The 17,199-nt window shown below is 36.2% G+C and overlaps 1 protein-coding gene across 2 annotated transcripts; it reads right to left on the reverse strand.

Annotated features, from left to right (window-relative positions):
* Positions 1-1,532: 1,532 nt before the first annotated feature.
* LOC131641363 (uncharacterized) lies at positions 1,533-14,291 on the reverse strand. 2 transcript variants are annotated; one of them, XR_009295495.1, is made up of 10 exons: positions 13,753-14,291; positions 13,615-13,676; positions 13,155-13,269; positions 12,953-13,076; positions 11,960-12,040; positions 11,184-11,525; positions 5,062-5,228; positions 3,838-4,661; positions 1,933-3,555; positions 1,533-1,842 (listed from the first exon to the last, which is right to left on the reverse strand). XR_009295495.1 is itself a non-coding variant. In XM_058911673.1 (9 exons), exons 1-9 carry the CDS (start codon positions 14,109-14,111, stop codon positions 2,060-2,062), a joined length of 3,570 nt encoding a protein of 1,189 aa, XP_058767656.1. In that variant the 5' UTR covers positions 14,112-14,291; the 3' UTR covers positions 1,533-2,059. The 2 variants fall into 2 exon arrangements, 1 of the variants encoding a protein (XP_058767656.1); XM_058911673.1 differs by having other exon boundaries at positions 1,533-3,555.
* Positions 14,292-17,199: the final 2,908 nt, after the last annotated feature.

Genomic DNA, 17,199 nt, shown 5'->3' on the forward strand with positions numbered 1-17,199 from the left:
GAATAAATTTCTCAATGTTGGTAGACGAGGAAAGCAATGTTGTTTTCTTTAATTGACAATATAGGAAGGTTACTCCAAAAATACAACAACAACATCAAAACTATTATACGAGATAGATTGCAAGGGCAGAAAAATGTTTTGTTCAAGATAGGATAACACAGAACATTGAATATTTTTTCTTTCTTGCAATTCATCCCAAAGATGAGGAAGAAACCAATATGGCATTCATCAACGCGAGTTCTCAGTCCGTCACCACAACCTTCGGTAGCAATTTCTCAAAAGAGAACAGCTCTTTGAGCTTCTTCAGTGTCCATTTGAAATTCTCCATCCTTTCATGTTCCAAATAGGCAAAGTCATCCGAAAATGTCAACTTCGTTGAAGTAACACCAACAATCTCAAACAGTGATATCAGGTACCTGTACGATTAAGATGCACATAATCAAACTGATCAATCAATATCTATAACATATATCAGGGTGTGCAAATATTCTTACCTATTTGTCTTGTATGTGCAATAAAAAATCAATAGCAAATGAAACATACTCAACAACATCTGCATTTCTGTCAATGGACCTTTCGTGCTCGTTCTGTATGTACTCTAGCTTTATACACCTAAGTACCTTGGAGTCATATCGTACTTCGCCATATCATTTACAAACTGTCTTTCATGATCTTTTAGACGGTCCAATATGTCATGGCCTTCCAAATCCTTATATAGTTTATGATTGTGCATCTCGCATCTAACAATCACCTTCCAACTGATACCGCTTGGAACAGATCTCAACCTAAAAGGACATTTAACTTTCATATTATAAATACCTTCTAGGGAATTATTCCTTTCAGATACATTCTTTCGTTTGTAATTTTCTCCTCTCTCACAACCCATGATCAATTTATCTTTCCTCCCTGACCTTCCATTAGCATATTTGGAACGAATAGTGACAACAATAATACCATGTCGTTACTAATAGTCTGTGTCATGCTAAAACTTCAGATCTAGACTTAAATATCTGTCAATTACAACATACAAAGAGTAACCTATCAATATCATAGAGACGAAAAAACCTTTAAAAATTACGTTTGTTACATAGAAAACATACAGCATCAGTAGTGAAGAACTCAGTAAAATTTGTATAGAAATATGTAGAAGTTGTCAGTTCTAACCCACAAGTAAAGTATTTTTCTACAAACTACTGAAAATTTCAAGTATAAACAAAATTTCTGGTATACCAAAAATTTCAAAATTTCCAAAAAATTGTTATTAAATTTCGATGTTTCTTTGGTTTTTCAGAACACCAAAATTCTCAAAAGTTCCAATAAATATCTCCGAAAACTTCACAATTTCAAGTGAGAACTAGAATTTGGATAAATTTTCAAATTGGATACCAGAAATTTTGATTTTATAGCATATCTAGTGATTTTTTTTACAGTTTGTAAAATTTTTTGGGGTAAATAATAATGAAGGCATTTTTGTCATTAGAAAAATATATATATAACAAAATATTTCCAACTACTCAAGACAAACTGCATAGTAAATCAAAAGCCCCGAGACTAATCATTCTTCTCAATCCAAAGTACAAGGAACTGCACCCCAAATCAAATACAAGGAACTGCATCACATACATCTACCCCTGCTGCCTAACATGTTTGTGCTAAACCAACTTACATCTTCCGGCTAACAAAAAACATTTAATGATAAGATCTGATATCTTGACCTCCTGCAGATCGGGTATCCCACTGAGAAACTCTAGCTCTTCCCACAACCCTGACTCCTCCATATATCAAATGTCCAACTCTCTCGAAGCATGCCATCGTCTTCAGCAACTGGCTCCTCCTCTTCGTCTAGTGACATAATGAACATACATAAAAAGGGAGATAAGAATATATACCGCCCAATCAACATTAACTTGTAACAAGGAGTCAAAAGCAGACCATGTACTCAGCTTTTCCATGTAAATATTGTCCCTCACAAACTCCCGGCCCGGCCTAGGAATGCGGTGAAGTGATTACAAACCTAGGGACAAGAATAAAAGAAAAATAATCTAACAATGTACAAGACTTATTCATTAGCTACAGACTCCTCCACCCTAAAGTTTGTTGGGGCCGCGGTCTTGAAATGAGGCTTGGAAGGGAAAACAAAAACAGTATTTGAAGAGTTTGAAGGCTGATAGGCTGCTGAATATCTCACAGAAGTCATTGAAAATCTAGGTAACTGTTGCATGCCTGAGGCAAGTGGGACAAGTTTATAACTGACAATGTGTTCTGATTTTGGAAGAACATATACAGTGTCATTATGATACCCACATAGCACAAAACTTTGTGCATCTGCCAATGAGTATTTGATTTCTTGCAGCAACTGTGTCTGGTTCAAAATTCTGATATAATATGTGAAGGGATCTCCCAAGATTGCATAAGGAGGGCATTCCAAACTCACAATCAATGGCGGTAACTCCACATTCATATCCGGTAGTTTTTGTTTAGTCACAACCCAAGAAGACAAAGTTGCGGTAGAAGCAGATTTCTCTTCTACCCCCAAGTCCCTTCTCCATCTCAAACACGCAGTTCCTAGTCTGAGCTTTGAAATGTTTATATTGGAACTGACAGAAAATACTTTCTTGAACTCTTCCCCGGGAACAAGAAGAGCAGGGTCTGAAAGCTCTTCATTTCCATGTTGTATAGAGCACGTCCTTTCAACACCATCCTCTTCCTCTATGGATATGGACTTCAACCTTAGTGGAACTTCAGAGCAGTTCTTTGCACTAACAACAAGAACAGTTTTTTGGTTTGAGGGCAGTGGCTCTGGCTGATCAGACTCTGCGGCTTCTTTGGTCTTGGTGAGTAACAATGGGTCTCGTCTGAATGGCATCAAATAATGGTGGCTAATAACAATAGGATTGTTCCCTTCAATTTGCAAGTTCTTGTGAACATGGACCATCTGTGTATTATTTGGCTCATAGCCATTTGGCTTATAGCCTAAAGAGACATAAAGCATGATGGGTTTAGGTCGGTGCCACTTGATTTCTAATTTGCAGGACCAGGAGTCCCCATTTTTAATAAAGGGAACAGAAATTAATCCAAATGATTGCTGTATTTTCTTTATATTATCAGAATCTAATTGAGAATCATCTTCCCCTTCTGGTCCAGATATACCAAGCAGCTGAACATGATGGCTTTCCATTGCATACGGCTCAGAGTCTCTTGGACTAAACAAACCACCCCCCTTCACATCCACAAGATTGATCTTCAACTCACCAGAGTAGACAGCATGGCCTTTGGAGAGCAATGTTACAGGTACCAGGAACACCTCTCCAATTAGTGCAGGACCTGAAGCACCAAGACAAAGATCTACCTGTGGATCTGGTTCTTCCACTTGGGTAGACTTCTGGCCAGAGAACACAAGAACTGCATCTTTTATGGGAACAGTTTGTGTGCAATCCTCCGATGTCCAGAGAGGTAAGCTATCAAGTGAGGCAGGACTTTCGGCTCTGCAGCAAATTGCTAAGTGTGATCCAATTTTTGCAATAACAGACAGACATTCAAGTTTTCCACTTTGATCTGAAAAAGGATATAGTAACCCAAATTACAATCAACATAAAATGGATAAAGTGATAGTGATACTTGTAATAGTAATAATAGACATGCAAGTCTCAATATGGACACAGAGTTAGGTTAGATCATACTTTTGAAAAATATCAAAAGATAGGTAGGTAGCATTAGATGAATAGAATGCCTGAAATGTATGTACCTAGATTAATTGATTATAGAAACATTTAAAGATGTACTGGATAAACCTGACAGCTAATCAGAAAAGTAGCTTGTCAACGGTGTCAGACTTACCAGATTGGATGTTATAGGTCAACCTTAGCCATTTATTAGATACAAGCGAAAGAGACGGTGTTGTTTCTGTTCTCTGCTTTAGAGTATCACTACCTTCCACGTAGTGATGTTTTTGGGCATTTGTTATGAAGAAATTACAAGAAGATTGGTTGAACTGGACTTCTAATTGATCGATCTCAACAGTGAGGGGTAAGTGGGAAAGAAGTGATATTGTTATAGAAGTTGATGTTCCAGGCTTGATTGTCTGTTCATGGAAAGCAACGGATGCAAACATCACCAACCTAAGTGGACTCACAAGATCAACCTCAAGCTGAACAAACTCATCTGCAGAAATCTTCAGATTACTAGAATCTTCATTTTTTGTCAACACTGAAGCCTCACCAACAAGTTCAAAAACTTCCTTGTGTACAATTTCTCTTTGCAGTATATTTGCAGGACCAGCTGGACCAGTGTCTCTCTGGACACCAGTATCAGATGATATAGGGAGTGCGGCCATTTCAAGGGAATACTCCACAAAATCTTTAACTGTACCATTTTTCCGGGAGCACTCTCGCAAGTAACCCAGGACCTCCCACAACAAAGTAACCCATCCCTCTTTTCTGTATAGGATAGCAATATTATCAAAAATCGGCTTTGCATTGCCAATTTCACCTTCTGCAAAATATTCTTTGGCCATCTGGAACCCACAAAAGGAACTCATCCTCTGAAGTTTAATACCGCTGTAAGATTCATAAGCTTTTTTTAAAAGAGCAATTATTTCAAGTGAATCTCGGAACCTTCTTCCTTCAGAAACAGCATAATGGGTGTACCCTTCGTCGGTGAGACTACAAATTCAAATGGAAAACTATTACTCAAAAGATGAGAATAATTTTGATGCATTGCTAGTGTAAAATGTGAAGTGTAAAGTATCAACCAATCACAAATCATCATTTAGAAGACTTTTAAGTTGGATATAATGAAAGTCGAACTTTTTTAATGATTGGATGATTATCATTGACTGATAAGTGATGGTGTAAAAATCATTTTTGCACAGACAGTGAATATAAAATTAATCCTTAAAAGATATTCCCTCGGATCATAAGCAAAACTGACTTTTTTGGTTCATTCAACAACCAATATTGTTGAATGAATCAAAATAGTCAATTTTGTTTTGCTTATAATAGTGACCATAGGAAGTAATACATATGACTATATGAACTTTAGTATTACTCAATTACGACTTACGGTAGCATATCAACATTATCCCCTTCCTCAAGTAACCGAGCAAACTGACCGACATATGCAGAAGGAACAACTGAATCAGCTCCAATGTCAACCTCATTTGGAATTTCTGACATTGAGATTGCAAGCTCCAATGCTGACCTCTTCTCACTCAAGTAGTGAGCTGCTAACTGTTTCAGTGAATAAATCAAGATTACCCACAGAAGTTCAAAACACATAAACTAATAGACAAAACAGCTTTGCACAGACAGACAGGTTAAGATAACAAACTATTAGATTCTCATAGAAATATACATGTATGTTGCAAACATAAATGTATGAGGGCAAATGTATTGCCCAGGAAGGGCAAAAGACACTTACAGGCTATACACCACAGTCCCATATGAAAAGATACAATGGAAACTAGTTTTAAGGTTAATTAGTGTGTGGATAGACTATGAACAATATAAACATAGAAAAACAATGAAGAGAAGGGAAATGACAAGGTTACTAGCTAAGACAAAAAAGAAATATGTGTAGATAGATTGTAGAATAGAAAGAGAACATCAAAAGAAGAAACTAAAGGAACATAAACGTCAGAGGGGAGGGAAACACAATTCTATTCTCTTGTTTATGTTTAAAACTAACAAGGGCAAGAAAATGGAGAACTTTTTAAAGAAAAAAAACTAATTATAATGTATTCTCATTAATTTATCTTTGTATTAAAATGCGAACTAATACTGAAATTGTATATTAACAAAGAAACTTAGAAATATTAAAAAGGATAATAGTAGCTAAGCCATTTTTTCCTCCAACATTCTCCAAATAGGGGGCACTTATAAAAGTGATTGTTGATGAACTTGGAGGATTAGATATGATACTTTGTTTTCCTTCCACCAATTTTAGGAGGGTTTTATCACAATATTCCCTTCCATTTTAAATAAAAGCTGGCCTTCAGAGACTTAAGCAACCAAGACATACGTAAAAATAATTTCAATTTGCTCAATAACCACTAGGAATGAGAATATGCTAGGTCAAGCTAGACTTTACATAAGGCAATTTCTCTTCCCAGCCTTATACATTCTCTCAGGCCCTTCTCGAAATTTCAAAAATGCCCCCTATTTTCGGAGATGCATCTCCGAATACACCAAATTCCATTTTTTTGAAAATAAAATTCGGAGATGCACAACCCAAGTAATTTAAAGGATATGTCCGGAGATGCATCTCCGAACATACCTTTTTTTAAATAGAAAAATCTAGTTCGGAGATGCATCTCCGAACTAGACAAACATATTAAAAGGTCGCGACAGACCTTCCGTCTTCTCCTTCATTTTTTAGAAAAACAAAAGTTTCTCTCTACCTCTCAACCCATTTCCAGTAAACACTCAAGATCAAGTTTTGAAGCTACTACATTCACGTGTTTCTTACCATTCCCAACACGTGCATTCAACATCAGAGCACTCTAGACCCTCGCCAACACATTTAAGAGTAAGTTTATCATTTAGCTTATTTTGAATATATTAATGTATTTACTCAAACGTACTAACTTTAATTATATAGCTTAAATAAGTTAGTGTACAAGTTCGGATACTCTGTTTACATGATTTAGATGAGTTTGGGTGGGTCAGAATGAGCTAGGGCACTTGCAAAAAAGTTTATGCCATGGAAGTAGAACAAAGTTTTTTTTTGGAGATGCATATCTAAATTCTTTGCTATGTCATAATTTTCTATGTTTTATTCAGGATATGGCTAAAAACCAAGCAAATCAAGGAAGGATGAGGCTTGGGCGACTCACCCTAACTGCCTCATCTCGTCACGAGAGGGCTAGTCAGCACCAACAGGCTATAGTCGTCCCCCCCTCTGGCTCACGATAGGGAGGCTTCGGCCTCTAGGAGTCGACTTTCGCGGGGGTCGGGATCATAGAGTGATGTGACCCATGAAGAGGATGAGCCCCATGACAAGGATGAACATGTTGCACCCCAGGTTCCAGTTGCTGCGGATGCCCCCCTTGCAAGCTCGTTCTCAGGAGGGCCGACAGACACTTCCTTGCTCATCGACTTAAAATCCATTCGCAAGTGGAATGGGGGGGACAGCGTGCTTGGCTTACTTATACCACAACCTGAACAGAGCTTGCAAGTGGACGACAAAGCAGATGACCTGCTCGTGCACTACTTAAGGTAACTTCCAAATCCAACTATTATGTTACAAACTAATTTTTATTGTTTATACTTGTTACTGATGCTTTTTTTCTTATTGATTTTTAGGGATAGATCCTTGCTCACTATCACCGCATCCACAGGTTTAAACGTTCCCTGGCCTACACTCATGATTGGCCATATGCTTGCAAGTTTGTCCCTAACAGAGGGAATGATCATATCTTGCCATACCGTGTGTACATTGACTGCACTCAGCACGGCGACCTAGAATGGAGGTCATGCAGTACTCACAGGGACAGAGTTCCAGTTGACCCCATTTTGTTATACTCTGGATGGTTGGCATGTGGGACCAACATCTTGTGCAGGTATCTGTTCGAGTGGTGCATGAGGCAATTTGGGTACGTGCAGATCGTTTCCAGGTCACCCTTGCAGGCTGCTTCTAACTGAACTGTCCGCAGAGACCTAGATGATAATCTGGCGAACTGGGAGAATCATCTGGTACCGATGGAGTATCAAACTCATGAGGCCACTGAGTGGTGCATGAGGCAATTTTTTGAAATGGTTAAACCTATTTATGGAAGGCAAAAGGTTACTTCGGAGATGCATCATTAAATTTACCCAAGGGCGTGTTCGGAGATGCATCTCCGAACCAAAATTTGTCAAAAAATAGAATTTGGTGCGTTCGGAAATGCATCTCCGAATTAACCCAAAGGCATTTTCAGATTTTCAAGGGTGTGTCCCATATAGCAAAGGGTGGGAAGAGAAATTGTCTTCCATAAATAGGTTTAACCATTTCAAAAAATTAATGGCCCAATTCTAGCCTACCAGCTATCATAGTCATAGGCTTTATTTAAGTTTGATGTGGCCTTTTGAAAGTACTCCCCCCGTTCCTTTATAATTGTCACTTTTTAAGTTTTTTCACATACCAAGACAACCAATGATTATTGTTACTTTTTAAGTAATGATTATTCTTTTTCCAATAATATCCTAAACTTTTTAATACTTTATTTAACTTTTTCTCTCTCTATCGTAATGATTAGGGGTAATTTTGACAAAAGAACAAAAATACTTTCTTGAACATTGAAATGTGACACTTAAAAAGAAACAAATTTGTTTCACAAAAGTGACAATTATAAAGGAACGGAGGGAGTATGTTATAAGTTATAACCTCTTGACTTCTTAAAGGCTTACTTTATATTAACATCTTCAACAAGCTGAGTTTTTTATATCCTTATTCTAATTTATTTGTATGATATAAATATTTTTGAGGTCTAACCTACCTTTTTAGAGATTATGACTATATGATAGTTAAACTTTATTTTACAATAAGGCCTTTTTATATGTCAAAAATCTATATAGGACAATACGTGTAAATTATTGAAAGGATTAGCAAGTATTTGACTTAACACACTATACAACATTTAACACAACAATAATAGTAATAATGAAATATTTATGTTTACTATCGGCTTGGGCCTTAAAGGCTTTTTAAATGGCCTGATGCCAGACATATTTAGTTAAAATAGGCTTCTGAAAATTTCTTGTCCTTTTCTTTTCTTTTTTTAAATCTAACCTAGTCTGGGCCTATCATAGGCTAGACCATAGACCATTCATTGTTCGACAGCCTGGCCTATTTTCACAGCTAATAATCACACAATATTTATCAAAATATTAGTATGAAGATAACGTTGGCTTTAACTAGCTAATTAATTCATCAAAATACTAGATTGAACATATAGTAGATTATAATAAACAGTTATGGCTCTCACTACATGTGAACTAATTTGGCTGGAACAACCTCCTAATGAGTTGGAGTTTTGCAAGTCTGAGTCAATGAGTCTCATTCGTGATAATAGCTTTACATATTGCATCTAAATCCATTCTTCCATGACTGTATGAAGCTCATAGAGATTGAGTGTAACTTCATCCGCGAGAAGATTATATCTGAGCAAATTGCTACTTCCTTTGTGAACTTTAATGATCAGTTGGCTCATATATTTGTCAATTCTCTCAGTGGTCTGAGAATATCTTATATAAGTAACTGTAACAAGCTTGATGCATATGATATTTATGCACCGGCCAGCTTTGAGGGGGGGTCTTAAGATGTCTATAGATTAAAGCAGTCCCAATCATCTATTCAATAAAAATAAAATTATAAGAAATGTCATAATGTACAAAATGAAATTCCACCATGAGCTTGAATTGCTCAAATATGAGGTCAATGGGTGCCCATTAAGGCACATGACCTAGGTTGGTGGCCTTCTTTTCACTTTGGAGGGAAGTTGCCTTTGGCACAAGTGTGTAACTCATCAACAGATTTCCTACCTTATCTCTCAAGTTTGAACTTCCCTACACCAAGCTATTTGGCCACCTACGTGACTACAAGTTTCTTAAGTCCCTTGGTTACTCTTGCTTCCCTCTTCTTACACCTTTCAACAAACATAAACTCCAATTCAGATCTCAGGAGTGTGTATTCTTGGTTACTCCACCACTCACAAAGAATATAGGTGCCTTGCACCTCATGGTAGAGTCTACATCTCTAAGGGTATTATCTTTAATGAACATCAATTTCCCTATCCTAACCTACTCAAAACCTCAACCTTATCCTCCAACCAATATCAACAATTTCCTTAAATGCTTGCAACTATTTATGCTATTCTTTATCCATCAACCTCCCTAACCAATACCATAAACCCTACCTCTTCTTTCCCTTCTACTCCTAACTCTCCTCCGACACAAGTCACACCTTCATCTGGCACCTCCAACGTGACATCCCCATCCTTTATTTCTCCACCCCGCCCTCAACCAATCACCAGAATCAAACCTCTCCTAATTAACACTCACCATATGCACACTAGTTCCAAAGATGTCATTATCTACCCTAGACGTCATCCCACTCTACTCATTGCTCATGTTGAGCTTAGAAACACAAAGCAAGCATTGTTTGACCCTACCTGGCTAGATGCCATGACCAACTAATATGATGCCTTTATGAGCAATGAAACATGATCCCTAGCAATGAGTCATGTGATATCTTGTTCAAGTACTGAAGTAGAATACATGAGTATAGTATGGCTCTTGCAACCTCTGAGCTTCTTAGGATTCAATGCCTACTTACTGAGTTGGGCATCAGCTACTCCTCCCCAACTATCCATTGTGATAATATGAGCACTATTGCCTTGGCCCACAACTCTATCTTACAGGCTCGTACCAAGCACATAGAGGTTGATCTTTTCTTTGTCGGGGAAAAGGTATTCCACAAGCAACTCAAGATCGTGCACATTTTTGGCCACCTTACATGCTCTTACCAAGCACATGGAGCTTGATCTTTTCTTTGTCAGAGAAAAGGTACTCTACAAGCAACTCAAGAGTGAGCACATTTTTGGCAACCTTCAGAGTATTGATGTCATGAACAAGGCCTTGTCTCCAATCAAATTTGAGGGGTTTAGGTCCAAGCTAACTGTTTGAGACTCTTCCTCATCCCCCCAACCCCCCAATTAAGTTGGTAGAGAAGTATTAAGGGAAACAACTCTATTAAAATCTAGACAGCTACACTATTGTACCTGAAGTTAGTTATATCCCTATGATTTATTAAACAGATCAACCATCTTGTAACTCGATAAGAAATCATAATCTACAAAGAGAAGAGAACTTCAGTAAAGAATTCTCTCAACTACTCGTGAATTCTATACATTTCTAACAGCTTTCAAATAAAAGGTTACACGACCTCCATCTTGAATACAGTTATAGAACCAACCATTTCAAATATGTCACTATTACAATTAGTATCACAATTGACTATTCAGAATGTAACATCAAGCAATGATTATACTATAGGACTTTATTACCAAAGAAAATGCTCCAGAATATAATGGAAATCTCAAAGATTGTGAGCTATGTTATCAGAGTAAATAAGAACGGTCTACTCATTTGCATTTCTCAACGTGCAATGTATAATACAAGCTAAAGAGTTAAAAGAGGGGTGCTAACCTGGTAGTAATAAGCAGGATAATATTCCCACTCTGACAGTGGTTTGGATGAAGAGCCTAAAATAACAGGAGGAAAGTTTTGAGTGGCTTTTGAACTTGTTTCCAACAATTCACCAAATACCAAATATTGTCTACTCATCCACTCCCAGTGTACAAGTATTGCTTCCGGAGCACCAACAAGCCTTTTATATGTATTCTTGTGCTGGCGGAACCACGTCACAGCTTCTGTAACCTTCCCACTATGTAGCAACAAGGTTGATATCTTGAAATGCAATTGTTCAGATACAGATTTTATCTCAACTAAGCGTTGTATAGGAGGTAACCTTGTTGTCACCCCAACAATCTGTGGTGTAAAAGCACAGAAAAATAGATGTGACAAAAGCTCAATAGTTAAGAGACATCTAATAACCACACAAATAATGAAATGTTAATGCAGCTTTATTAATCACTAGAAATCATAGAAGAGGCAGTATGATATTTTTTAGAGTTGAAGACAATTATGGCAAGTTAAAGCAGAAATGTCCATGTTAAACATGTAAAATATCAGTTGCTATATATCCTAATGGAGGATGTGAAAAAATCCACATCATAAATCACAAGGATCTTATCATCTTAATATACATATGGCACAATGAGAATTAATTTTTTTGTTAACCAACAGATGGAGCAAGCATATAAAACCAGTAATAGCATTCCCGCTCTAAGCAGAGAAATATCATCAGTGGTGAAACAAAATTAGATAACTAAACCCCAACAATTATTCAAACCTACACGTACCTCTCGCAGTGTATGATAGGCCTCCTCATAAAATTTCAATGCTTCAGTCCAGTCACTTCGAAACTCTGCATATACAGCAACCTAGCAATTCATGGCATCTAGATAAATAATGTAAACTTTATTTTGTTAAATTAAAAATATAAATAATGCAGACTTAATAAAAAGTTCACTGACAATAAATGAAAAAATAAAGTCAAAAGACAAAACGCGTCAGCCAACGTATAACACAATAAATACAATTTCAGTCCATACTCCTCAAGGTTCCTGTTTCAATTATTGTTTTCACTTATGACTACAAAAGTGTCACCTCATTTCCACTATGGTTCCTGCTTCAATTGATTAAATTTATTAAAAATGGGAACAAATAGAAAACAATGTGAGTTTCGTATCAAAATATGAAAACAAGACATGAAAACAGAAAACGTCAAATCCAAAAACCAAACATGCCTTAAGAATTTCATTCTTTTATACTACTACTTATAAAATTGGCTATAAGGTACATAATCCGTCAACCAACATTACACTGATCCAAGTGGAACTAGACTCAGATCCCTAAAGTCAGGTCTCGGGTGCGGAACTTGTAGATGGAAAAAATGTGGTTGAGAGGGGAGACTATACTAAAGATGACCAATCAGTTCCCTGGCAAAGATAAGTCATTGGCAAAGCCGGGGAATCCTTCGCACCAATAACATGATTACCAAATTAAATTACACAATCCACACTTCCCATAACTAACAAGACCAAAGAAAAATCAGAAAGAGAATAAAACTAAACATAATCTCAGCTGATAGGCATATTATGGAGCACTCACACTATCATTGACATGGCACAAACACTGTCACGTAGACACTAGTAATAATGTCAAAAAATGGAAGTGACTCTGTGCAACCACATGTGTCAGACTCGTAGACATGTTGAAGTGTCGGTGCTACATAACATGTTAACAGTGCAAGCCTATTAACTAAAAAATACAACAAAATGAAAGATTCATACTTTGAAGCAGTAACGAACAATCAACTCCACAGCGCTAACATTCTTCTTCTCTATCCTCTGTTTAACCCTTCTTCCTTCTTCTTTATAATACACACCCGATAATTCCGAAAATATACTCGCCAGCCTGAATCCAAACCAAAAACATTCCCATTCATAAATTAAAAAAAAAAAAACATAAAACTTCCCAACAAAAATCCCATACCTGTTAAGAGAGGATTGAAATTCTGAATCATTATTAGGGTTCAATATAACAACATATTTCGCCTCTAATTCAGCTCGTTTCCTTAACGCAATCATTCTATCTTCACTAACCTCATCTACAATCAACCAATAAAAACCGCACATTATAAGTTATAGCATGTTTGGTTTGGCTTTTAGAATAGCCAAAAGCAATTTTAGAGATGTATAATTAATTCTTGAGTGATTTTGACGTGTTTGGTTTTTCTAAAGTGGAATTGATTCTTCCTCCATAAATGATTCTACTAGAAGCTAGAATTTGTATCTTATGTATCCAATCATAAATCAATTATGCTAACTCGACTCAATTCTATCAAACTCAATTTTGTAAAACTCAATTCTGTCAAAATCAACTCTGTCTACCGTCAATCCAAACACATACTTTAAAAAACTGAGAAATAGTGAAAATCAATTAAAAAACAAACCGTTTGCATTGGTGTGAACAAGTACAACAACTAATTTGATATTCCTGGCACGGATAACACTTCTGCAAAAACAAATAATTGTTAATCAATGCGTTAAAATAGGGGGAAATGAAAACTAAGATGATGAAGAGAAAGTACTTGACGGAATCGAGATCGGAGCAAACTTGAAGCCACTGAGAAGGATCACCGAAAACATGATTAGACGGAAAAAGCGCAGCAACAACGGAAGGGACTTTGGTACGGTGTTTGAGAAGCCAATCGCGTTTCAAGATACCGTTAACAATGAAAGGAGGCGGCGACGCGGCAATGATGGAATCCGGATCGGTTTTTTTCTTGTTGAAGACGTTGATTTTGGATAAATCGGGAAGTGCTAGAGTGTTGATTGGAGGTTGTTGTGATAATAGGTAGGTTGAAATTAGAGGGTGGAGATCGGGGCAACCTACCAGGGAGGTTAGGGTTATGGGTGGAGTTCGTAATTCTTCGGGGTATTCTTCCATTGTTTGTGGTTTGGGATTGGATCTGGATCGAGGTTGATGAGATGGAATGCAGTGGCTGCTAGCACTAGTACTTTGGCAAGAGGTTCTTCTGTTTAGTCGTTTGGGTGTGAGTTAGTCATGGAGTATTTCTTCTGGAATGAAATGTGTGAAATGAGTTAATCACCTATGTGCCCCGGACATATACCCTTATGAACTTTTATGCATAATTAAATAAATAAATCCTTTGATTTAGATACCATTGAACTTTTTTTTGTAAGTGTATTTACGAGATTAAATTGAACTTTTTTTCTAAGTTTGTATTGATGAACTAATGTAATAGAGTGGAATACAATATGATAGAATGAAATGGAGTAGATTACAATAGATAAGAGATTTTATTTTATTGTTTGTGAATTTTTTATAATTTAAAAGAATCGAATTAAATAAATTAGTTTATTCAATTGCATACACTTGAAATGTGGGGAATGAAAATTGAAGGAGTGGATGGAATAAGATGGAATAGATTCAGTCATGTTTCATTTCGTTCAATTCATTCTTTGCAAATCTAAACAATAAAATCAGATTATATACTTGTTAGCTTGGAGATTTTAGTTGAAAGACTCGATAGAGAATGTTAATAGCCACGTTTGAAAATGACTAATAATGAAAAGACCTAGTATTTGACACACTATTCACATCGACCAAGATGGTTCGACTAATTTATTAGGCTTGGTTTGGAAGAGTCTCGGTAACAGATCTACAAGACTATGATCACTCTCTCTTCAAAACATGTCCATAACCTCGAAAAGGGTTTTGCACAAATCAATTCTTCGACAAGGTGTCAAAGTCGACGTGTATCAGGTGTTGGGGACTTATTATATTTTAGTCTAGAATTCAGTTACACTAGGGATGTTTCAACAACACTGTAGAAATCGACTAGAGACTCTCGACAAAGGCAATTAGGGAGTTCAAAAGGAAGTTATCAACGTGGTGAATGGTTTGATGCAGATTTAACATTGAAGACGCGTGGAAGCAAATTGGAAGACTGAAGCCCAAATAAGAGGATATGTGTCAAGTTTTGTGGAGATAACTGTTGTCGGCGGTTAACATTGTAGTAGTATATAATTTGATCTCATTGTTGTGATCAGGGTCGCAAAAATTCATCGAATATTATCTATAAAACTTAGGAATCCAAGTCACAGAGAGAAACAATTTGTGAGAAAATGTATGAGTTTGCGTCCTCTTTCTTTTATTTCTTTAAAACCTTTAATTGAAGCATTTATGACATTTGTTATGCTTTTTGCTTATTGTCTTTTTCAAAAGAAGTTCTACATGGTTTTCGTTAGAATTTATGTTCAGTTTGTCAACATTCAAACATTTAAGTTCCAATCACAAACATTTTTCATTGTATTTTAATGCACAAATTGTCCTTGAGATTTTTCGAGTTTAATCTCTTAAATGATTTTAAATTCTGTAAAAAAAAATCTAGTGGGACCCTTTTATGCAAATAAATTTTAACTTCTGTAAGAAATTGATGTCTGTTATTGTTTATTAGTTCTTCATACATGAAATGTCTTTAAGTGTTAAGTGTGTATGTGTTTGAGAAGTGATAAAACTCATTCTAAAAGTGCTAAAGTGTTGATTTGGGATTGTTGACATAATAGGTAGGTTAAAATTAGAGGGTGGAGATCAGGGCAATCTACCATGGAAGCTAGTGTTATGGGTGGAGTTTGTAATTCTTCTAGGTAGTCTTCCATTGTTTGCAAGTTGTGATTGGATATGGACCGGGGTTGATGAGATGGAATCAAATGGTTGTTGTCGCTACTATTTTGGCGAGAGGTTCTTCAACAATTGTTCTATTTAGTCGTTTAGGTTTGAGTGGTTCGGGGTAGTGTTTCTTCTAGAATGGAATATCAAATGAGTTAATCATCGACGTGTCTCTGAAATGGTAGGTGTTAGACATTTACCCTTATGAACTTTTATGATAAGTAATTAAATTTAGTCGTTTGTTTAATTTGTTACGGTACTCCCTAATTGGACTGGTTGGTCGAACTAGTTGAATCGAGAATTGAATGGGTCATTGATCTAGTATGATTGCTGGATTGATAAGCTATTAAACCAGCGAGAATCGTTTAGAATCGATAAAAAATCAGAAAATTAAATGTTTTCTTTTTTACCTCAAACAAAATGACATCGTTTTGATAATTTCTTTTAAAAATAAAATAAAATATAAGTAGACATCATATTGATTTAAATTTTTATACTATTTCTTGTATAATGTGCAATTATTATTACATATATTTATTTTGATATAATCCAAACTCATTGGACATAATATATTTTTGGACTCATAACTATAGTTTGACAACTTGTTAGCTTATGGAAGCATTTCTTTCGGCAATCACTACATTGGAAAACACAAATAATGACGATTGTGAAATACATATAATGACGGTAGTACGTCCCTTGTTAGGTAGCGTGTGATTGTATGTATGTTGGTTACCACAACGAGCGTGTGACTGTTTTTATAAATTAGATAGTGTGCTACTTATAACTACGGTTTATGGAAACAATCAGTGTGTTACAATAGAAAGCATCCACCCCATATCACACCATAAAAAACAATTCACCCATTTTTTAATATAACCTTGTATTACATCAATGACACAATTTCATTCGAGAATTTTGAAAAGACAAAGAGATGTAATCATTCAACAGCTCGAGGTTTCCAACTTTCAAGAGAAGAAAACGTAGAGAGTTGAAGAAGCAATAATGAGTAAACTTGACGTGCGCGAAATCTTTTGACTTTTAGACATTCAAAGTTTAGAGAAGAGGAAGAATCAGAAGAACCAATATAAAAGTGGAATTCCTCTTTGAACCAAAACACAAAAAGAACTTCATCCAAAGGAATCAGAGAAGACGAGGAATGAAAATTAGTACTTCTGCTGAAACTTCCAACAATGCGGAGCGAATAGAAGTTGTTGTTGTTGTTCCTATGAAAAACTTTCCTCAAAATCAAGAAGAGGACCAAGTCATTCAAAGTTGTTTTGGTTGTACTGAACCTTTGAGACTCAAGAGAGCTCTCAGAAAATGAGATCTAGAAGAAGAA

Source organism: Vicia villosa, linkage group LG1, assembly GCF_029867415.1.
Source record: "Vicia villosa cultivar HV-30 ecotype Madison, WI linkage group LG1, Vvil1.0, whole genome shotgun sequence".
In the NCBI taxonomy this organism is placed as follows: Eukaryota; Viridiplantae; Streptophyta; class Magnoliopsida; order Fabales; family Fabaceae; genus Vicia; species Vicia villosa.